Here is a 23,686-nt window from a genome sequence, read left to right on the forward strand (position 1 = left end):
TGAAGAAAGAGATATGTACACCAGCATTTTACATTTAAGCAGATGGTAAAGGCAGAATCTCTATGTTTCAAAATGGCAAAAACTGACCATATGCCTCAAAAACTATTGAATGGTTCAACAAGCTTTCAGAACAGAAGTAATGAAAGTAATTAGTCATATGAGCTTGCAATACCTGTGGGGTATTTCAGGGCTGTGTAAGGTCACATGGTTGCTCACCCATTTGGATTTGAAATGAATTTCTGCCAGAAAGGGTAACTTGAAAATGAGCCATTTGCAGCCAAGAAACGAGTGTGAAACTCTTTTCCACTGTACCGCATTTATTAAAAACCCTAGCACCAATTTCTATGTTAATGGCTCCAGTAACAAATACATGCTAAGTCCACACCAAGGCCATGCTTTAATTGAAGTACAAAGAAGGCAAATGACAGGGAGGAAAAGGAAAATATTTAGAGTATTTTAAAGGAAGTGCAAAATCAGTCTTTGAAAAGGTCCAGGTCATAGTTTTTTAAAAGGACATGAGGTGGGTAGAGAATTCCAAAGCTCTGAGCTGTAAGGAAGCAGATATCAAAATGGCCCACCTTTGAGTTGCCAACAGCCACACACTAATCATATAACGAAGTAGCTTGCCAAGAAATACATAGTCATACATACATACATGATAGAACAAAAGCAACTGGTTCTCAGGAGCAAAAAATAAATTATTACCTAAAGAAGATGGAAAGTGAACCAACACTTCAGTATACGGCAAGTGAATCAATTTCTGTGGTTTCCCTGAAAGAGTTGATAAGTTGGCCTGGGCACTATTCTGGGGCCATGCCATCTCCCTAGGAGTTGGGGCCCACCATTCCATTCCACAGTTGCTGACAATCATAAATTATGCAAATTTCACTCAATCATACCCTATACAACCATTTTTGGAGAACTGAAGTAAAAATTAAATGTTAATAGAAAATGTATTTATTGTTTCATAGTGTGATACATGATAGTGATAAAGTGGCTCGTCTCACACTGCCAGTTATGTGGTCTAAGGAATAGTAGTTCAATTCATAAATATTTGATGCCCAATAAAAAAAGGATATAAGAAACTAACAAGTACAAATGCTTTTATTATGAGCTTATAAAAGCACATTTGGTTCTAAAACCTTAAATTCCCTAGTATGTATCATGTTACCTCATTACAAAACCCTTACTCCCTCAGCAGCTTTCCTCTTACATGACAGCCATTAGGAGAGACAACAGATGCCAGTGCATACAGCTGGAAAGTCCAAAGAGACAAATAACATACAGTCACTGGTGCATGCTGAAACCAAGAGAACTGTCGAATGGGAAATACGTAAGCATACTGTGCAGGATTCCTCTGTGATGGAATGTTTGTCCAAACATTTATAAATGGATTTAGGACTTTAATTTTCCTAGGTCCAGGCAAGTAAAAAAAAATGTGATTGGAGTTTTTGTCCCAATTCCTATGAATATCCATACCCATCATTTTCTAAATCCAGACTGGTAAAGAAATAAGAGTAGAGATGGATAAACTACAGTACAAAGTATACTCAGACTTAGGAGAGTCGACACAAAAGAATGAATGTATGAGGAAGATAAATGGTGTGAAGATACTGAGAGGCTCAAAGATGAAAGCCTGTTAAGATGGTATGGTCAGGAGGATAACAGGTTAATAAGGCACAGATACAAGAATGCAAGGTAAATGAAAAAACAATATGTGGACAGATGTCAATGAACTGCTGAAGGACATGAATATTTCAGGTAGAGACGACTAATGAACGACTGCTGATAATAAGCAGTGCAGCTGTTTTGTGAGTGAAGGATTAAAGACGAAATTAAGACATCATTACCATCTAAGAAATCACCTTGAACAAAGAGTGAGTACAGTGTTTGTGTAGCACACACCACTGTTGATTCTGTTCATGTACAGTACTGTTGATGTTGTTCATGTAATACTATACATATAATTCAAGATACACATGAAGTGAAAGGATATTCAAGCTTAACCCATATAAATGGAAACTGAATTAAAGATAACAGAAAAGTCTCAGCCCTATATGCAACATCTTCTGATATATAGTTATCAAGAGTAAATCTTTTGTGTCATCAATGTGGAACATGTAATCATATTTCAAGGATTTTGAAGTTGTATGCTTACTCTTTTCAAAGTTATTTGTCTTAAAATTTTTATAAAATGTTTTCTGTATATGGCTATATATAAAGTACTTGTTAGGATGTTTTTGAATATGGGTGGCTTTACAAATGGAGAGCACAGCAAAATCATGTAAAACAGCATCACTAAACTCTGCCTACAAGTGGTTAACCACATGTAAGAAATTAACTTCAGCAAGGATGTACACGTAGGAAAATACCTTCAGCAAGGATGTACCATTGTTACTGGACGGAAAGATGTACAGTCATGACAAGGACTTTCTCCCTCCAAAGGAGTCCATCATTTCTCCTGCTCCTGATGGGAGTGCAGCCTTGAAGCTCTATGAGTCCTATAAAAATAGGTCTGGAGTTGTGCAATAAACTAATTAATCTTGTATAATGTTCTAAATTTTCAGTGTAATACTTAGTTACCATATCTGACTCTTATATATATTCCTTTAGCCCTTTCAGTATCCACTTTACTTTTCTTAGCCTCCATCGAGTAAAACAAATAAAAAAAAAGCCAAAACGTAAAATGAAAAAAATCCTTAACCTCAACATCATCACAACTAAACAAAGGGAGAGAAAGGATTTATTTTTTCCATTTCAGCAAGCACATATTCAATCTTATTTGAATATAGTCTTTAAGAGCTTTTTTACACTCACCAAGTGTAGCTTTCTAAACTTTAACACTCCACTAGGGCAAAACAAGAGTATTAAAGATTCTTTTTTCATTTTTCATACCTATGCATGCATGTCTCTAATTTTATAAGCATACAATAAATCTGAGATATATTGTTTGCCAAGTTTTCACATAGTCAGTGTAAAGGTAATGAATGAAGATTATACTTTTCTTTGTCTAACAAAAATACCTCATCCAACAGATTAGCTGATCCTATGCATGCAGATTATATCCACTTTCATATCTAAACTTTTGTATTCATATAATATGCACATAAATGCAAAATAATTTTTTCTTTTACAGAATCTAAAGAATTAAGAGTCAGCCATTTGTAGTTTAGGAAAAATACATTATTCTGTGGATTATGCCCTAGGATCCCTTCCTATGGGGGCCCATAGTGGTCAGGAAGCCAGCCAAGTTCATAAGGTTGTGCCATATGGTCAGGGAAAGTGTTTTTTTTTTTTTTCGCTGTCTCCCGCGTTTGCGAGATAGTGCAAGGAAACAGACGAAAGAAATGGCCCAACCCACCCCCATACAACACATGTATATACATATGTCCACACACGCAAACATACATACCTACACAGCTTTCCATGGTTTACCCCAGACGCTTCACATGCCCTGATTCAATCCATCCCTGGTATACCACATCGATCCAATTCACTCTATTCCTTGCCCTCCTTTCACCCTCCTGCATGTTCAGGCCCCAATCACACAAAATCTTTTTCACTCCATCTTTCCACCTCCAATTTGGTCTCCCACTTCTCCTCGTTCCCTCCACCACCGACACATATATCCTCTTGGTCAATCTTTCCTCACTTATTCTCTCCATGTGCCCAAACCATTTCAAAACACCCTCTTCTGCTCTCTCAACCACGCTCTTTTTATTTCCACACATCTCTCTTACCCTTACATTACTTACTCGATCAAACCACCTCACACCACACATTGTCCTCAAACATCTCATTTCCAGCACATCCATCCTCCTGCGCACAACTCTATCCATAGCCCACGCCTCGCAACCATACAACATTGTTGGAACCACTATTCCTTCAAACATACCCATTTTTGCTTTCCGAGATAATGTTCTCGACTTCCACATATTCTTCAAGGCTCCCAAAATTTTCGCCCCCTCCCCCACCCTATGATCCACTTCCGCTTCCATGGTTCCATCCGCTGCCAGATCCACTCCCAGATATCTAAAGGGAAAGTAAAGATGTTTTATATACATATGTGTGTGCATGTGTGTGTGTGTTGGGGGCAGGGGGTTAAGCACAGGACTAATGAGGAGTAAATCTTTTGTGTCATCAATGTGGAACATGCATCATAGGCATAAATGCTCTTCCAAAAAGTTACACTAATGTTTGTAGCACTGGAAATATGCATGTTGTCCAAAATGCTGGCAAAAAAAAAGGGTAACCTGTATATGTCTGGAAAATGTGGTTTCAAATGGGTGCATGTCTGGGGAAGTGGTGTGTATGACTGGGTTAGTAGAGCAGTTTTAATGCTTATTAGGTTACAGCAATGTGTAGGTGATTTATCAGTGTCATGTTTGTTGGAGGAGGTGGTATATCTGTGAGTATAAACTGTTGAAGTGTAAAATTGCATTAAAATTGTATTTTTTAAATTTTCTAAAAATGGGAAACAGAAGAAGGAGTCACGCGGGGAGTGCTCATCCTCCTCGAAGGCTCAGATTGGGGTGCCTAAATGTGTGTGGATGTAACCAAGATGTGAAAAAAGGAGAGATAGGTAGTATGTTTGAGGAAAGGAACCTGGATGTTTTGGCTCTGAGTGAAACGAAGCTCAAGGGTAAAGGGGAAGAGTGGTTTGGGAATGTCTTGGGAGTAAAGTCAGGGGTTAGTGAGAGGACAAGAGCAAGGGAAGGAGTAGCAGTACTCCTGAAACAGGAGTTGTGGGAGTATGTGATAGAATGTAAGAAAGTAAATTCTCGATTAATATGGGTAAAACTGAAAGTTGATGGAGAGAGATAGGTGATTATTGGTGCACATGCACCTGGGCATGAGAAGAAAGATCATGAGAGGCAAGTGTTTTGGGAGCAGCTGAATGAGTGTGTTAGTGGTTTTGATGCACGAGACCAGGTTATAGTGAGGGGTGATTTGAATGCAAAGGTGAGTAACGTGGCAGTTGAGGGAATAATTGGTATACATGGGGTGTTCAGTGTTGTAAATGGAAATGGTGAAGAGCTTGTAGATTTATGTGCTGAAAAAGGACTGATGATTGGGAATACCTGGTTTAAAAAGCGAGATATACATAAGTATACTTATGTAAGTAGGAGAGATGGCCAGAAAGCGTTATTGGATTACGTGTTAATTGACAGGCATGCGAAAGAGAGACTTTTGGATGTTAATGTGCTGAGAGGTGCAACTGGAGGGATGTCTGATCATTATCTTGTGGAGGCTAAGGTGAAGATTTGTATGGGTTTTCAGAAAAGAGGAGTGAATGTTGGGGTGAAGAGGGTGGTGAGAGTAAGTGAGCTTGGGAAGGAGACTTGTGTGAGGAAGTACCAGGAGAGACTGAGTACAGAATGGAAAAAGGTGAGAACAATGGAAGTAAGGGGAGTGGGGGAGGAATGGGATGTATTTAGGGAATCAGTGATGGATTGCGCAAAAGATGCTTGTGGCATGAGAAGAGTGGGAGGTGGGTTGATTAGAAAGGGTAGTGAGTGGTGGGATGAAGAAGTAAGAGTATTAGTGAAAGAGAAGAGAGAGGCATTTGGACGATTTTTGCAGGGAAAAAATGCAATTGAGTGGGAGACGTATAAAAGAAAGAGACAGGAGGTCAAGAGAAAGGTGCGAGAGGTGAAAAAAAGGGCAAATGAGAGTTGGGGTGAGAGACTATCAGTAAATTTTAGGGAGAATAAAAAGATGTTCTGGAGGGAGGTAAATAGGGTGCGTAAGACAAGGGAGCAAATGGGAACTTCAGTGAAGGGCGTAAATGGGGAGGTGATAACAAGTAGTGGTGATGTGAGAAGGAGATGGAGTGAGTATTTTGAAGGTTTGTTGAACGTGTTTGATGATAGAGTGGCAGATATAGGGTGTTTTGGTCGAGGTGGTGTGCAAAGTGAGATGGTTAGGGAAAATGATTTGGTAAACAGAGAAGAGGTAGTAAAAGCTTTGCGGAAGATGAAAGCCGGCAAGGCAGCAGGTTTGGATGGTATTGCAGTGGAATTTATTAAAAAAGGGGGTGACTGTATTGTTGACTGGTTGGTAAGGTATAATGTATGTATGACTCATGGTGAGGTGCCTGAGGATTGGCGGAATGCTTGCATAATGCCATTGTACAAAGGCAAAGGGGATAAGAGTGAGTGCTCAAATTACAGAGGTATAAGTTTGTTGAGTATTCCTGGTAAATTATATGGGAGGGTATTGATTGAGAGGGTGAAAGCATGTACAGAGCATCAGATTGGGGAAGAGCAGTGTGGTTTCAGAAGTGGTAGAGGATGTGTGGATCAGGTGTTTGCTTTGAAGAATGTATGTGAGAAATACTTAGAAAAGCAAATGGATTTGTATGTAGCATTTATGGATCTGGAGAAGGCATATGATAGAGTTGATAGAGATGCTCTGAGGAAGGTATTAAGAATATATGGTGTGGGAGGCAAGTTGTTAGAAGCAGTGAAAAGTTTTTATTGAGGATGTAAGGCATGTGTACATGTAGGAAGAGAGGAAAGTGATTGGTTCTCAGTGAATGTAGGTTTGCGGCAGGGGTGTGTGATGTCTCCATGGTTGTTTAATTTGTTTATGGATGGGGTTGTTAGGGAGGTGAATGCAAGAGTTTTGGAAAGAGGGGCAAGTATGAAGTCTGTTGGGGATGAGGGAGCTTGGGAAGTGAGTCAGTTGTTGTTCGCTGATGATACAGCGCTGGTGGCTGATTCATGTGAGAAACTGCAGAAGCTGGTGACTGAGTTTGGTAAAGTGTGTGAAAGAAGAAAGTTAAGAGTAAATGTGAATAAGAGCAAGGTTATTAGGTACAGTAGGGTTGAGGGTCAAGTCAATTGGGAGGTGAGTTTGAATGGAGAAAAACTGGAGGAAGTGAAGTGTTTTAGATATCTGGGAGTGGATCTGTCAGCGGATGGAACCATGGAAGCGGAAGTGGATCATAGGGTGGGGGAGGGGGCGAAAATTCTGGGAGCCTTGAAGAATGTGTGGAAGTCGAGAACATTATCTCGGAAAGCAAAAATGGGTATGTTTGAAGGAATAGTGGTTCCAACAATGTTGTATGGTTGCGAGGCGTGGGCTATGGATAGAGTTGTGCGCAGGAGGATGGATGTGCTGGAAATGAGATGTTTGAGGACAATGTGTGGTGTGAGGTGGTTTGATCGAATAAGTAACGTAAGGGTAAGAGAGATGTGTGGAAATAAAAAGAGCGTGGTTGAGAGAGCAGAAGAGGGTGTTTTGAAATGGTTTGGGCACATGGAGAGAATGAGTGAGGAAAGATTGACCAAGAGGATATATGTGTCGGAGGTGGAGGGAACGAGGAGAAGAGGGAGACCAAATTGGAGGTGGAAAGATGGAGTGAAAAGATTTTGTGTGATCGGGGCCTGAACATGCAGGAGGGTGTAAGGAGGGCAAGGAATAGAGTGAATTGGAGCGATGTGGTATACCGGGGTTGACGTGCTGTCAGTGGATTGAATCAAGGCATGTGAAGCGTCTGGGGTAAACCATGGAAAGCTGTGTAGGTATGTATATTTGCGTGTGTGGACGTATGTATATACATGTGTATGGGTGTGGGTTGGGCCATTTCTTTCGTCTGTTTCCTTGCGCTACCTCGCAAACGCGGGAGACAGCGACAAAGCAAAAAAAAAAAAAAAAAAAAAAAAAATTTTTCATTTCTAATAAGAGGTTGTGGTTAGTTATAAAGTGATTCAGACTGGAACCAATACATGGTTCTGGGGTATTAAACAAAAGTTCTTGGATTGGAGCTGGTTTTACATGGATGTTTGCTGTGTTGTCAGGGTCTGTTGCAGGAGAACTCTTTAAGGTTTTATTTGTTTTGGGAAAAACAGAAGCAGCAAAGGATAGGTGGATTTTAAAAACTATTTTTGTGTGCTTTTTAGGAAAAGGGACAATGTTGGTCAAAGTGAAATGCATCATTAATGGAAGCTGGGGTGGTGTAGGAAGTGTGGTTGCTGTTGGTTTTGTGCCACTCTACTGTTAGCGTTTAATATGCACTCTGCTGTTAGCTTTTAAAAGTTTAGGTTTGTGATGATGATGTATGCAGCTTGAATTTTTCTATGATCTCGAGTGGTGGTGAGTGGTTTTGTCTGCACGTTTCTTTGCTTTATAGTAAGGGATATGGAATTAGATACATGGACAGATAAAAACCAGATATTGGTGTTTCAGGACATGGAAGACAGATGTCACACTCTATAAGAGGTTCTGCCATGTGGTCCTAAATGAATGCAGTGTATTAGGGTGTGATAAATAAAATAATTTGAACTTAAGATGAAAAGTAGATTTCAAGTGGGTACTTCAACCTAAAATTATAGTCAAGGGTACATATCCAATGAAGTACTTAGAGAATGCTTTTAAATCAATGTGTGTGTTTCAGTGCTAAATGTAGATTTAGAAAAGCGAAAAACTTGTTCTCCTTAGGGCGTTGTTCTACAAACATGAGAGCTTCTTTAGGACAAACAGGGTTGAAACCTTCCAAACTTTAGTGTTTCAGGTAAGAAAGCACTGGCTTTCCCTATCCTTTGAAATGCACCATGCACCAACCAAGGAAGTGGCAGCTCACGTGAAAATAAATACATTCAATGATGATTCAGCAACAAACTGGAATCGGTCTCTTTTGAGAGGAATTCCTGGGGCCAAAGCTGATCCAAAATGTCTTGGCTAACGTACCATCAGACAAAATTGGTAGATCCTTTTTGATGATTTCTTCCAATTGATGGTTTCTTAAGAAGGATAAGATAAAAACCACCTTCCTCATATCATTGCTCTAGTATAAAACCCAGGTTTACCCCCTCCCCCCCCAAAAAAAAAAGAATTACTCCAGGTGCACAAATAAATGATGTTCTCAAAATTCCAAAAGGTTTCAGGAATTTAACTGGGCATAAGTCATGATGGTATCTTGAAATCTGCCAAGATATGATGACATTAGGACCACTTCTAAATCAAGCAGTTTCATCCCTAGCCAAAATATAGGGTTTGGTTTTATCTTAACCAAAAACGATTGTCATCACAGAGAATGTTCTTGTGTCTGAACATAGCTTGTAATTCATAAACACTCCTCCAAAGGCTCAAGGATAAAAGGAAAAGTTTTCAAAAGAAGACATTGAGGAGCTGAACTGCCACAAGAATATTTTGACAGTAAAATTTCTAGGACTCTTACACAGAAGTAACAATTTTCCTCTGCAAGAAAATGCAAATATGTTTATTACAAACATGGCCCATCAGATTAATGCCAAAACCCAGAGACAGTTTCATGAAGGGTACTCTTTAAATACTATGCTATCTATCTATATCTCTGATGCCTCTTCCAATTGGAATTCCCTCAAAGGGGTGGCCACAGCAATTGAGTCACCATAACAAGTGAATTCCAGTGCTGCTTCTAAGCCTTTAGTGCCTCACCCTTAACAGGCCACTGGCAGAGGGTAGCTCTAGCTCAGTGTTTGCTGAGGCTCCTACCTAATGTTCCTACTGAATACTTGTATCTACTGCTCCTTCCCAATCAGCACAACCTGGTTTAAAAAGCGAGATATACATAAGTATACTTATGTAAGTAGGAGAGATGGCCAGAGAGCGTTATTGGATTACGTGTTAATTGACAGGCGTGCGAAAGAGAGATTTTTGGATGTCAATGTGCTGAGAGGTGCAACTGGAGGGATGTCTAATCATTATCTTGTGGAGGCTAAGGTGAAGATTAGTATGGGTTTTCAGAAAAGAAGAGTGAATGTTGGGGTGAAGAAGGTGGTGAGAGCAAGTGAGCTTGGGAAGGAGACCTGTGTGAGGAAGTATCAGGAGAGACTGTGTACAGAATGGAAAAAGGTGAGAACAATGGAAGTAAGGGGAGTGGGGGAGGAATGGGATGTATTTAGGGAATCAGTGATGGATTGCGCAAAAGATGCTTGTGGCATGAGAAGAGTGGGAGGTGGGCTGCTTAGAAAGGGTAGTGAGTGGTGGGATGAAGAAGTAAGAGTATTAGTGAAAGAGAAGAGAGAGGCATTTGGACGATTTTTGCAGGGAAAAAATGCAATTGAGTGGGAGAAGTATAAAAGAAAGAGACAGGAGGTCAAGAGAAAGGTGCGAGAGGTGAAAAAAAGGGCAAATGAGAGTTGGGGTGAGAGACTATCAGTAAATTTTAGGGAGAATAAAAAGATGTTCTGGAGGGAGGTAAATAGGGTGCGTAAGACAAGGGAGCAAATGGGAACTTCAGTGAAGGGCGTAAATGGGGAGGTGATAACAGGTAGTGGTGATGTGAGAAGGAGATGGAATGAGTATTTTGAAGGTTTGTTGAATGTGTCTGATGACAGAGTGGCAGATATAGGGTGTTTGGGTCGAGGTGGTGTGCAAAGTGAGAGGGTTAGGGAAAATGATTTGGTAAACAGAGAAGAGGTAGTAAAAGCTTTGCGGAAGATGAAAGCTGGCAAGGCAGCAGGTTTGGATGGTATTGCAGTGGAATTTATTAAAAAAGGGGGTGACTGCGTTGTTGACTGGTTGGTAAGGTTATTTAATGTGTGTATGACTCATGGTGAGGTGCCTGAGGATTGGCGGAATGCGTGCATAGTGCCATTGTACAAAGGCAAAGGGGATAAGAGTGAGTGCTCAAATTACAGAGGTATAAGTTTGTTGAGTATTCCTGGTAAATTATATGGGAGGGTATTGATTGAGAGGGTGAAGGCATGTACAGAGCATCAGATTGGGGAAGAGCAGTGTGGTTTCAGAAGTGGTAGAGGATGTGTGGATCAGGTGTTTGCTTTGAAGAATGTATGTGAGAAATACTTAGAAAAGCAAATGGATTTGTATGTAGCATTTATGGATCTGGAGAAGGCATATGATACAGTTGATAGAGATGCTCTGTGGAAGGTATTAAGAATATATGGTGTGGGAGGCAAGTTGTTAGAAGCAGTGAAAGGTTTTTATCGAGGATGTAAGGCATGTGTACGTGTAGGAAGAGAGGAAAGTGATTGGTTCTCAGTGAATGTAGGTTTGCGGCAGGGGTGTGTGATGTCTCCATGGTTGTTTAATTTGTTTATGGATGGGGCTGTTAGGGAGGTAAATGCAAGAGTCTTGGAAAGAGGGGCAAGTATGAAGTCTGTTGGGGATGAGAGAGCTTGGGAAGTGAGTCAGTTGTTGTTCGCTGATGATACAGCGCTGGTGGCGGATTCATGTGAGAAACTGCAGAAGCTGGTGACGGAGTTTGGTAAAGTGTGTGGAAGAAGAAAGTTAAGAGTAAATGTGAAGAAGAGCAAGGTTATTAGGTACAGTAGGGTTGAGGGTCAAGTCAATTGGGAGGTGAGTTTGAATGGAGAAAAACTGGAGGAAGTGAAGTGTTTTAGATATCTGGGAGTGGATCTGTCAGCGGATGGAACCATGGAAGCGGAAGTGGATCATAGGGTGGGGGAGGGGGCGAAAATTTTGGGAGCCTTGAAGAATGTGTGGAAGTCGAGAACATTATCCCGGAAAGCAAAAATGGGTATGTTTGAAGGAATAGTGGTTCCAACAATGTTGTATGGTTGCGAGGCGTGGGCTATGGATAGAGTTGTTCGCAGGAGGATGGATGTGCTGGAAATGAGATGTTTGAGGACAATGTGTGGTGTGAGGTGGTTTGATCGAGTAAGTAACGTAAGGGTAAGAGAGATGTGTGGAAATAAAAAGAGCGTGGTTGAGAGAGCAGAAGAGGGTGTTTTGAAATGGTTTGGGCACATGGAGAGAATGAGTGAGGAAAGATTGACCAAGAGGATATATGTGTCGGAGGTGGAGGGAACGAGGAGAAGAGGGAGACCAAATTGGAGGTGGGAAGATGGAGTGAAAAGGATTTTGTGTGATCGGGGCCTGAACATGCAGGAGGGTGAAAGGAGGGCAAGGAATAGAGTGAATTGGAGCGATGTGGTATACAGGGGTTGACGTGCTGTCAGTGGATTGAATCAAGGCATGTGAAGCGTCCGGGGTAAACCATGGAAAGCTGTGTAGGTATGTATATTTGCGTGTGTGGACGTGTGTATGTACATGTGTATGGGGGGGGTTGGGCCATTTCTTTCGTCTGTTTCCTTGCACTACCTCGCAAACGCGGGAGACAGCGACGAGGTATAAAAAAAAAAAAAAAAAAAAAAAAAAAAAACTGCTCCTTCCAACTATTTCTAACTAATGCTCCAGCCTAAATGTTCCTACTTACTACTATCTACCGCTCCCACCATTTTGCTAAGAAAAAAAAAAAGGCTAGCCCATAGTGCTCATCACAGGAAGAACAAAGGTTATGAAGAATGAGCTATGTGAGTTAAGTGTTGTCAAGTGTTATGCATGAGCAGGAGAAATTGTATGTTTGTGGACAGAATGCCAGTAATCCACATGTTTGTGAGGCAGAAAGAAAAGACAGCTACCTGGGTCAGAGGAGTGCGACTTAATATCCACTAAAGTGCAGGCTCATTAAGCAAATGTCTCTAACCCTCCCGATACCCAGGTGGGCAGTACTTCCAGTTCATTGGCTGCCTGTCAACTACATCCAACTATTACAAGCCTTATCCTTATCACGAAAGGCTAGAGAAAAACTCCAAACATGAAGCTTCAATCACTTCTGTGACAGATTCTTCAATGAAGGACTGAAAGGCTTTCCATACTGATTGGTATTGTCTTTGAGGAAAAAAAGATGAATGTTATGTAAAAGATTATCTGTTGGGCATTCTTCACACCTCTGCCTGTAAAAGTGTTTGCAAAATCTATATGTGTAAATTCCAGGACATTGCGGGTGGGGTACTGCAAGAAATGCTGATGTGGGTATAGAAACATCTGGCACAGCTGAAATAATTTCTCCACTAATTCTGTTTGTCTTACTTTGAGGTACAAGCATTACTTAACCCTGAAAACAACTAGTCTGAAAACTCTTCCTAAAAGACATAATAGGGGAAAAAGATAAATCTGGTTCCAATAATTCCGATTCAACAAAACATTTGTCGCAACTTCCCTCGTGTCTCAAACTGAATATACATACATCGGTAGTACTAAAACTACATTGGTTTTGGTCACAAAGGGATCCATCTAGGGTGCCAGTCCAATGAAAGGATCCAATGGAAAGCATCCTCCTGCTAAGACCCTACATAACCCTTTGTAATAAGAGGTTTTGACAGCAGAGAAAGCACACTTTTGGACTGGGAGAGAATCTTTTCCACTGACTCTAAAAGGGGCAGGGATACACCTGGGGTGCCACTCCTATGGAAAGGATCCAATGGAAAACCTCCCTCCCTGTAGAGATTTCTGTTGATATTGTGTCTGATCTTAATAGGTCTTCTGTGAAGACACTGCATACCCCTTTGAAATAAAAGGCAGAGAATGACAGACCTTTGGACTGGATGACAGTCTTTTTAACAAACTCTAAGGAAGTTAAGGATCTGAAAGAGCCTCTGTTTATCAAGTTGTGGAGTGCCACAGTACTGGTAATCGAAAATAAAATTCCCATTTAGGACATCCTGGGAGATGAAAAATCTTAAAAATGTTAAGGTAAACCAGAGTTACAGTATTCCTTCACAGCAAAGTAGTTTTAGAGGCATGGCTGAAATTACTCTAATAACAATATATGTGGTTATGTATAGGCCAAATGCCAGTACATTAAATGCCAAGTCTGTTTACCCATTATGAACATTAAAAAATGGACAACATGGATGAAGAAAGTTGGTCTTGTAAGAAATGTCTGAACTGAGCTGTTGAATGGCTAGAAATATTTAGGTCACTGGTGTAATCTCTGTAGCAGTTTCTGATTGGTCAATGGTAGGCCCAAAACCAGCTAGATGCCACAACAATGGTTGGGTGTGTGTCAAAGAGTGCTAAAGAAAAGCAGTGTTTCTTCACCAGGAACACTAAGGGTTGGAATGTCTTAATCCATCTTATCCTAGGAATATCCTAAAGTATTTCTCATGAATTATGGAACAGACTGTAGAGGGAAGAACCATAAAAACAGATGGCACTAGCTATGGGAGTTTACAAGTTAATTCATTCATGGCTGCACAGTATCACTGAATACACACCATAACCAATTACACAAGAAAATAAGGTACATTAAATGAACAATGAGGGGGCACAAAGAAGTCTTTAGGGGAACCTTAAAAGACCTTGCAGCCCAATTATTTAATTTTTGATGTCTATCTAATTTATAAGTGGTTCTCAGACAGCTAAATAGCCAAAGCATATTACACAGTAAGTATCTTTTTACATTCTTACCAAGTAATGCTGTAATCAATCTTACTAAAAATTTACAGTGATTAATTTTCTTATTAGACACACTCATTCCATGTGTTGCCAGTCCTAAGATACAATGCTTTCATTTTAGCTATTTTCAAGTAGGAAGTAATCTCTTTCACTGCTGGAACATAATATTTTCTTCACACAGTAAAATTTTGTGTACACCTGGAGTGGATATAACATTTGATTCTAACACTGACAGCAGTGAGGCAGGCAAAAAGAATTACAAAACACGGTAAAGGTTCCTGAGAGAGTATATGAGAAGGGTGAATGTGAATGCACAAAAGAGCAGGATAACTGATAGAGGAATCTGTATAAAATGTGAAGCTGACAAATAAGAAAAAATTACCTTCCACAGCAGAGTATGTTAGTAAAATCAATTTAAATGCACAAGAGAGCAAGTGACTGAAAGATGTGTCAGCATTAGGTGTGACAGGACCGACTGGTGACAAAATTAAAAGTTGGAAGTCAGTCTCTCAGTACCGAGGTAGTACTTCAGTAAGCAAAGGGAGGCACAGGTATAGCAATTCTGAAAAGTTTATAAAGCATCAGACCTTTAAGAAAACCTACTTAAGTTACAGACAGTGTCAGACAGAGGTGTGGTAGTAAGTGAAGTCTAACTGAGAAGTCTGACTAGTGTGTGCTAAAACAGTTTGGGCACATGAAGAAGAAAGTAAAGAAAGACTGAAAAAGAGTTTCTATGTGTCAGAAATAGAGGAAGCAAGTCAGAGGGGAAGACAAGGGAGAGATGGGAGGTGGAGTGAAAGAGGCTTTGACATAATGAGCCCTGAATATTTATGACCAACAGATACATACATTCACTGAATAAACTGGAGCAGTGTGGTATATGGGGCTGGGCTGGGGAATAGCAAGGTTCTGTTAACTGGGCTGAAGCATAGCATACGAAGTGGTCAAAGTAAACTATAAAGTCGCCTCTGGAGCTCTACTGTGAATGGTAGTCTTTTAGCTTCAGTAAGTTACACAAGAAAGCTAGGCTGGACATATGCAAATGAGATACATTGTTTGTTTCTAATGCTATAGGACTCAACTGGGAGAAGTATTTTGGTAAAATGATAGGAACTAATACCCAACCTAATTTTCATACTTGTTTACCATTTCCTGCATTAGTAAGGTAGCACCAGGATCAGAGAAAGGCTGCATTCGCCAACATCCATTCTCTAGATGTCATGTGCAATACACTGAAACCAAAGCCCACTCTCCCCAGATCTTTCCATGGTATCCCTGGCTACTTCACATGCTCTGGTTCAGTCTACTGACAACACATCAACCCCTGTGCACCATTTGGTTCCAGTTCACTCTATCTCATGCATGCTTCTCACCTCCTGCATATTCAAACCCAATCTTTAAAAATCTTTTCAACTCCATCCTCCTGTCTCCAATCTGGTTTCCCTTTCTCTTTGTCCCCTTCAACTCTGACACACCTTTTTCCTACCCTTTTGTCACTTACTCAATCAAATCTCTAACATGGCACTTTATCCTCAAACATTTCACTTCCAACACTTCCACCCTCCTCCACACATTGTCATTGATAGTCCATGCCTCTCATCCACAAAGCATTATTGGGATGACTATAACTTCAACCATACCCATTTTTGCCCTCCCAAATAATGACCTCTATTTCCACACATTCTTCATACTTCCCCCTCACCCATCTCATGACTCACTTCTACTTCCATGATTCTATCTGCTGCTATGTCCACTACTAGGTATATAAAACACTTCAGTTCCTCCAAATTTTCTCCATTCACACTCACATCCCAACTAACCAACTCCTCTATCCTGCTGAATCGAATAACATTCCTTTCAACTTCCTCCTTTGACACAATCTTCCAAACTCAGTCACCAATTGCAGTTTCTCACTTGAATCTGCCACCACTGCTGTGTCAACTGTAAACAACTTCCCAGGCCCCCTGATCCTGTACAGACTGCATACTCATCCCTCTTTCCAAGATTCCTGCATTTAAGTCCCTCACTAACTCATCCATATACAAAGTAAGCAGTCATAATGTCATTACACACCCCTGCCACAGATGAATCTTTACTTGGAACCACTTACTCTCCTCTCTTCCTAAGTGTATACACACCTTACACCCTTGATAGAAACTTCTCTGCTTCTAGTTGCTTTCATCCCACACCATATATTCCTAAGACCTTCCACTACGCATCTCTACCAACACTATCATATGCTGTCTCCAGATCCATAAATGCCACATACGAATGCTTTTGTTTCCTAAAGTATTTCTCACACACTCTTTAAAGCAAATACCTGGTCTACATATCCTCTACCACCTCTGAAACCGAATTCTTACCTCCCAATCTGCTGCTCTGTCCCATGCCTTCTCCCTCTCAATCACTACTTTCTCATGCAACTTAACAGGTACACTAAACAAACTTAAACTTTTGTAGTTTGAACAAACACTTTTGTCCCCCTCTCCTTTATACATGGCACTATACATGCATTCCACAAATCCTCAGGCACCTTACCATGAACCATACATACACTGAAAGTCCTAACTAACCAATCAACAAGAAAGACACCCCCTTTCTTAAGAATTTGATCTGCAATATCATCTACTCCAGTAGCTTGCAACAATTTCTTCTTACTTAAGGCTTTCACCACCTTTTCACTCTTCACCAAACCACACTCCATGACTCTAACTTCACATACCACCCCAACCTAAACACACTACATCTGCCACCCTATCATCAAACACATTTAACACTTCTTCAAAATATTCAATCTATATCCTCCTCACTTCATCACTTCCAATTACCACTTCGCCATTTGCCCCATTCACCAATGTTCCCACTATTAACTTCCTTCCAAAACATCTTATTCTCCCTGAAGTTTACTAATACTCACTCAGCCCAACTCATACTTGCCCTCTTATTCAACCCCTGCACCTTCCTCTTCACCTCCAGCTGATTTCTCATACATTTCACAATCATCTGCACTCATTCCCTGTATGTATCATCCATACACCTCTCTTTTCTCTTTTAGAGCGACCTTACTCCATCATCCCACCATTTACCATCCTTTCTAACCTGCCCACCTCCCAACTTATGCATGCTAGACGAATCTCTCACACGTGCCAGGGCTGCTTCCCTAAATACCTCCCATTCCTTCACTCCTCTAACATATTTCTTTTCAAAGCTCACTTACTTTCATCACTTTCTTTTCACCCATAATGTTTCTTCTTCCAAAACTCTACAGTTCTTCATTCTTGCCTCCACAAGGTAATGATCAGAAATTCCACCAGCTGCCCCTCTCAGCACATTCACATCCTAAAGTCTCTCTTTTACATGCCTATCAATCAGTATGCAATCCAATAATGTCCAATAACCATCTTTCCAACTCATATACATGTACTTGTAAATGTCCCTCTTCTTGAACCTTATGTTCCCTATCATCAATCCTTTTTCAATACACAAGTCCACAAGCTGGAAATCCTTCCCTCCTGTTTTTGCTTTTCCAAAAGGGAGAACAGAGAAGGGGCCTAGTGAGGATATTCTCTCTAAGACTCAGTCCTCTGTTCTTAACACTATCTTGATAATGTGGGAAATGGCAAATTTGTATGAAAGAAAAAATCCACAAGCTGTTCACCATTTTCATTCACATAACTGAATAGCCCATGCCTCCCAATTACTGTATCAACTGCAACATTACTCACCTTCACATTTAAATCACCCATCACCAATATCCAGTCTCTTGCATCAAACTTCTGACTCACTCACTCAGCTGCTCCAAAAACACTTGCATCTCAAGATCTTTCTTCTCATGGCCAGGTGCACACACACTAATAATCACCCATCTCTTGCAATCCACCTTCATTTTTACTCATGTCTGCAGCTCACTTCCTTACACTCTTTCACACAGTCCCACAACTCCTGCGTCAACAGTACTGCCGTGAACCTGACTTTACGACTAAGACATTTTCAAACCCTTCTTCCCTTTTAGTCTTGAGTTTTATCTCATTCAAAGGCAGAATATCAAGGGTCCTTTCCTTACGCATACTACCTATCTCTCAATTCTTCTCATCTTGTTTACATCCATGCACATTCAGACACCCAAGCCTAAGGATTCAACAAGGATATGCATTCCTTGCCTGGCACTTTCTTCAGTTCCATCTTTAAGAAATTGAAATACAAGGAGTAGGGCTTCAGCCTCTCACTCCTGCCCCATTCAATTACCTTCTACATCATGCAAGGAATATGGAGGTACAATTTTTTCTTCCCTGAACTACATATACTAATATCAATCATAATAACAACAATTATAAAATAATAATAATAATAATAATAATAATAATAATAATAATAATAATAATAACAACAACATAGTAGGGGAGAAAGAATACTTCCTTGCATGTCATAGAAGGCAACAAAAAGGGATAGGAGCAGGGGTCAGGAAATCTTCCCCTTCTATTTTACTTTTCCAAAAGAAGGGACAGAGAAGGGGGCCACGTGAAGATTTTTCCCTCTAAGACCCATTCATCTGTTCTTGATGCTACCTTGTTAATACAGGAAATGGCAAAGCTGTATGAAAAAAAAAAATAATAATAATACTCCCCTATCCCTGGGGATAGGGGAGAAAGAATACTTTCCACGCATTCCTCACATGCCGTAGAAGGCAACTAAAGGGGATGGGAGCGGGGTGCTAGAAACCCTCCCCTACCTTGTATTTCAACTTTCTAAAAGGGGAAACAGAAGAAGGAGTCACGCAAGGAGTGCTCATCCTCTTCGAAGGCTCAGAGTGGGGTGTCTAAATGTGTGTGGATGTAACCAAGATGAGAAAAAAGGAGAGATAGGGAGTATGTTTGAGAAAAGGAACCTGGATGTTTTGGCTCTGAGTGAAAAGAAGCTCAAGGGTAAAGGGGAAGAGTGATTTGGGAATGTCTTGGGAGTAAAGTCAGGGGTTAGTGAGAGGACAAGAGTAAGGGGAGGAGTAGCACTATTCCTGAAACAGGAGTGGTGGGAGTATGTGATAGAGCGTAAGAAAGCAAACTCTAGATTGATATGGGTAAAACTGAAAGTGGATGGAGAGAGATGGGTGATTATTGGTGCATATGCACCTGGGCATGAGAAGAAAGATCATGAGAGGCAAGTGTTTTGGGAGCAGCTGAGCGAGTGTGTTAGTAGTTTTGATGCACGAGACCGGGTCATAGTGATGGGTGATTTGAAAGCAATGGTGATTAATGTGGCAGTTGAGGGAATAATTGGTGTACATGGGGTGTTTAGTGTTGTAAAAGGAAATGGTGAAGAGCTTGTAGATTTATGTGGTAAAAAGGACTGGTGATTGGGATGTTGGGGTGAAAAGAGTGGTGAGAGTAAGTGAGCTTGGGAAAGAGACTTGTATGAGGAAGTACCAGGAGAGACTGAGTACAGAATGGATAAAGGTGAGAACAAAGGAGGTAAGGGGAGTAGGGGAGGAATGGGATGTATTTAGAGAAACAGTGTTGGCTTGCGCAAAAGATGCTTGTGGCATGAGAAGCGTGGGAGGTGGGTTGATTAGAAAGGGTAGTGAGTGGTGGGATGAAGAAGTAAGATTATTAGTGAAAGAGAAGAGAGAGGCATTTGGACGATTTTTGCAGGGAAAAAATGCAAATGAGTGGGAGATGTATAAAATAAAGAGGCAGGAGGTCAAGAGAAAGGTGCAAGATGTGAAAAAGAGGGCAAATGAGAGTTGGGGTGAGAGAGTATCATTAAATTGTAGGGAGAATAAAAAGCTGTTTTGGAAGGAGGTAAATAAAGTGCATAAGACAAGGAAGCAAATGGGAACTTCAGTGAAGGGGGCTAATGGGGAGGTGATAACAAGTAGTGGTGATGTGAGAAGGAGATGGAGTGAGTATTTTGAAGGTTTGTTCAATGTGTTTGATGATAAAGTGGCAGATATAGGGTGTTTTGGTCGAGGTGGTGTGCAAAGTGAGAGGGTTAGGGAAACTGATTTGGTAAACAGTGAAGAGGTAGTAAAAGCTTTGCGGAAGATGAAAGTCAGCAAGGCAGCAGGTTTGGATGGTACTGCAATGGAATTTATTAAAAAAGGGGGTGACTGTATTGTCGACTGGTTGCTAAGGTTATTTAATGTATGTATGATTCATGGTGAGGCGCCTGAGGATTGGCGGAATGCTTGCATAGTGCCATTGTACAAAGGCAAAGGGGATAAGAGTGAGTGCTCAAATTACAGAGGTATAAGTTTGTTGAGTATTCCTGGTAAATTATACGGGAGGGTATTGATTGAGAGGGTGAAGGCATGTACAGAGCATCAGACTGGGGAAGAGCAGTGTGGTTTCAGAAGTGGTAGAGGATGTGTGGATCAGGTGTTTGCTTTGAAGAATGTACGTGAGAAATACTTAGAAAAGCAAATGGATTTGTATGTAGCATTTATGAATCTGGAGAAGGCATATGATAGAGTTGATGGAGATGCTCTGTGGAAAGTATTAAGAATATACGGTGTGGGAGGCAAATTGTTAGAAGCAGTGAAAAGTTTTTATCGAGGATGAAAGGCATGTGTATGAGTGGGAAGAGAGGAAAGTGATTGGTTCTTAGTGAATGTAGGTTTGCGGAAGGGGTGTGTGATGTCTCCATGGTTGTTTGATTTGTTTGTCAATGGGGTTGTTAGTGAGGTGAATGAAAGAGTTTTGGAAAGGGGCAAGTATGCAGTCTGTTGTGGATGAGAGAGCTTGGGAAGTGAATCAGTTGTCGTTCGCTGATGATACAGCGCTGGTGGCTGATTCATGTGAGAAACTGCAGAAGCTGGTGACTGAGTTTGGTAAAGTGTGTGAAAGGAGAAAGTTAAGAGTAAATGTGAATAAGAGCAAGGTTATTAGGTACAGTAGGGTTGAGGGTCAAGTCAATTGGGAGGTAAGTTTGAATGGAGAAAAACTGGAGGAAGTGAAGTGTTTTAGATATCTGGGAGTGGATCTGGCAGCGGATGGAACCATGGAAGCAGAAGTGAATCATACGGTGGGGGAAGGGGCGAAAATCCTGGGAGCCTTGAAGAATGTTTGGAAGTCGAGAATATTATCTCCGTAAGCAAAAATGGCTATGTTTGAAGGAATAGTGGTTCAACAATGTTGTATGGTTGCGAGGCGTGGGCTATGGATAGAGTTGTGCACAAGAGGGTGGATGTGCTGGAAATAAGATGTTTGAGGACAATATGTGGTGTGAGCTGGTTTGATCAAGTAAGTAATGTAAGGGTAAGAGAGATGTGTGGAAATAACTAGAGTGTGGTTGAGAGAGCAGAAGAGGGTGTTTTGAAATGGTTTGGTCACATGGAGAGAATGAGTGAGGAAAGATTGACCAAGAGGATATGTGTGTTGGAGGTGGAGGGAACGAGGAGAAGTGGGAGACCAAATTGGAGGTGGAAAGATGGAGTGAAAAAGATTTTGAGTGATCAGGGCCTAAACATGCAGGAGGGTGAGAGGCGTGCAAGGAATAGAGTGAATTGGAACGATGTGGTATACCGTGGTCGACGTGCTGTCAATGGATTGAACCAGGGCATGTGAAGCGTCTGGGGTAAACCATGGAAAGTTCTGTGGGGCCTGGATGTGGAAAGGGAGCTGTGGTTTCGGTGCATTATTACATGACAGCTAGAGACTGAGTGTGAATGAATGGAGCCTTTGTTGTCTTTTCCTAGGACTACCTCGCACACATGAGGGGGGAGGGGGTTGTTATTCCATGTGTGGCGGGGTGGCGATGGGAATAAATAAAGGCAAACAGTATGAATTATGTACATGTGTATATATGTATATGTCTGTGTGTGTATATATATATTTGTACATTGAGATGTATAGGTATGTATATTTGCGTGTGTGGACGTGTATGTATATACATGTGTATGTGGGTGGGTTGGGCCATTCTTTCATCTGTTTCCTTGCGCTACCTCGCTGACGCGGGAGACAGCGACAAAGCAAAATAAAGAAATAAATATAAAATACTAAGAAAGGAATCACTAAATGTGGGAAGATTCACAAGAATAAGTGGCACATCACCCTTCTGACTAACAGTAAAAACATGGCCTATATAGAGTATAAAGACAAGAAGAATGTGAATAGCTTGTCTAAATTTCTGAAAACAGAGATGTTCATGGTAGATATGGTACTGTAAATGAAGTAATGAATACAGTGTAGTTCAACAAATGGAGCAGTGACATAGTACATGCCATGGGTGAGAAAAACAACATCTAAGTGCAGTGCACAGGTCACTAGTATGGTGGAAGGAAAAGAGCATATCTGAGAAGTGAAAAGACTACTAGCATGGAAAAACTACTTATTAGATACAGTGATAAAGTGAGGAAATATATGTGTGAAGGGATGTATCTTACACTTACAGAAAAATCTGCAAAAGTGTGCCAAGATCCATTTATAGTGGAGGTTCTCCATAGGCTATCTTGCTGTATTGCTGGATAAGGCCTATAATATATCTAAAGAGATAACTAATAACGAGACAGACAGAAAATCTGTGTCAACCCTTGTACAAATAGTTTACATTACATTTTACAAAAATAATGTATATCTCTTTAAGTGCTCTGTAAAAACCAAAACAATACAGAATTCCTCCTTAAAATTGTCTATATCCTCAAAACAATTTCATAAACAAGATCATTTACATCATTCTCATCCCTGTGACAAAAAAGTTTTAAATTATAGCTGTGCCTTCCCACTACTTTTTTGCTCTCTAATATAGGTATTAAGAATAGTCCATGCTTTTTCAACTTGTTGCTGAGTATATTCACCAGACCACTCAGTGCAAAACACAACATTTGCCTTGGCAATACGATCTTTGTTGGACATTTGACTGTCAACTCTCTGTTCTGCTTCTACTTGTGATTTCCCATCTCGTTCTATAATTCGACGGATTGCCTCTTCTCTTTTGATAACACACACCCATACCTTTTGATAAAAATATTTCATTAAAAAAATTCAATGTAATACAAAGCATTAGAGTTAAAAACTAAAATATGTAGTGTTTACTCCCTAACTCCTACCAACATAAAATAAACAAAGATAAAGTAAAGCAAGGATATTCAGATTAAGTGTTGGCTAAATTAGCACATACACCAAGGTAATCAAAAAGAGTCAACATATTCTGGAATACTCTCCATATTTGTCCCTGGACTATGCACTCATAACATGTTGTCCCACTTCCTTTACCTCTATAAGGAATTCCACTAATTAACACTTTTTCTGCCCTTTTCATTCCACTTGCTTCATATATCCATGCACACCTGGCCAACCAGAGGTGGTGAGCTTTCAATGGTCAGACAAGGGAGTAGCTGTGCCAACCTCATCTACTCTCTCAATGGTCAATCACTTCTCTCCTGATCCTTAACTTGTCTATCTATACCTGTATCTTGTACTTTTCTCCCACTTAGAGAAAGTAACATGTCAGGAAATGTGTTACTGCATACCAAAAAAGAATT

General features: G+C 40.6%; 1 protein-coding gene across 1 annotated transcript in view; it reads right to left on the reverse strand.

The window, feature by feature from the left end:
- Window positions 1-940: 940 nt before the first annotated feature.
- Ppat-Dpck (Bifunctional Phosphopantetheine adenylyltransferase - Dephospho-CoA kinase) overlaps window positions 941-23,686 on the reverse strand; it is a 47,044-nt gene continuing 24,298 nt past the window's right edge. Inside the window, exon 4 of the mRNA XM_071659789.1 lies at window positions 941-23,156. Within this exon, the coding sequence (XP_071515890.1) occupies window positions 22,908-23,156 (249 nt within the window). The 3' untranslated portion in view covers window positions 941-22,907. The remainder of the gene's footprint in view (window positions 23,157-23,686) is intronic.

Source organism: Panulirus ornatus, chromosome 68 (assembly GCF_036320965.1).
Source record: "Panulirus ornatus isolate Po-2019 chromosome 68, ASM3632096v1, whole genome shotgun sequence".
Lineage (NCBI taxonomy): Eukaryota > Metazoa > Arthropoda > Malacostraca > Decapoda > Palinuridae > Panulirus > Panulirus ornatus.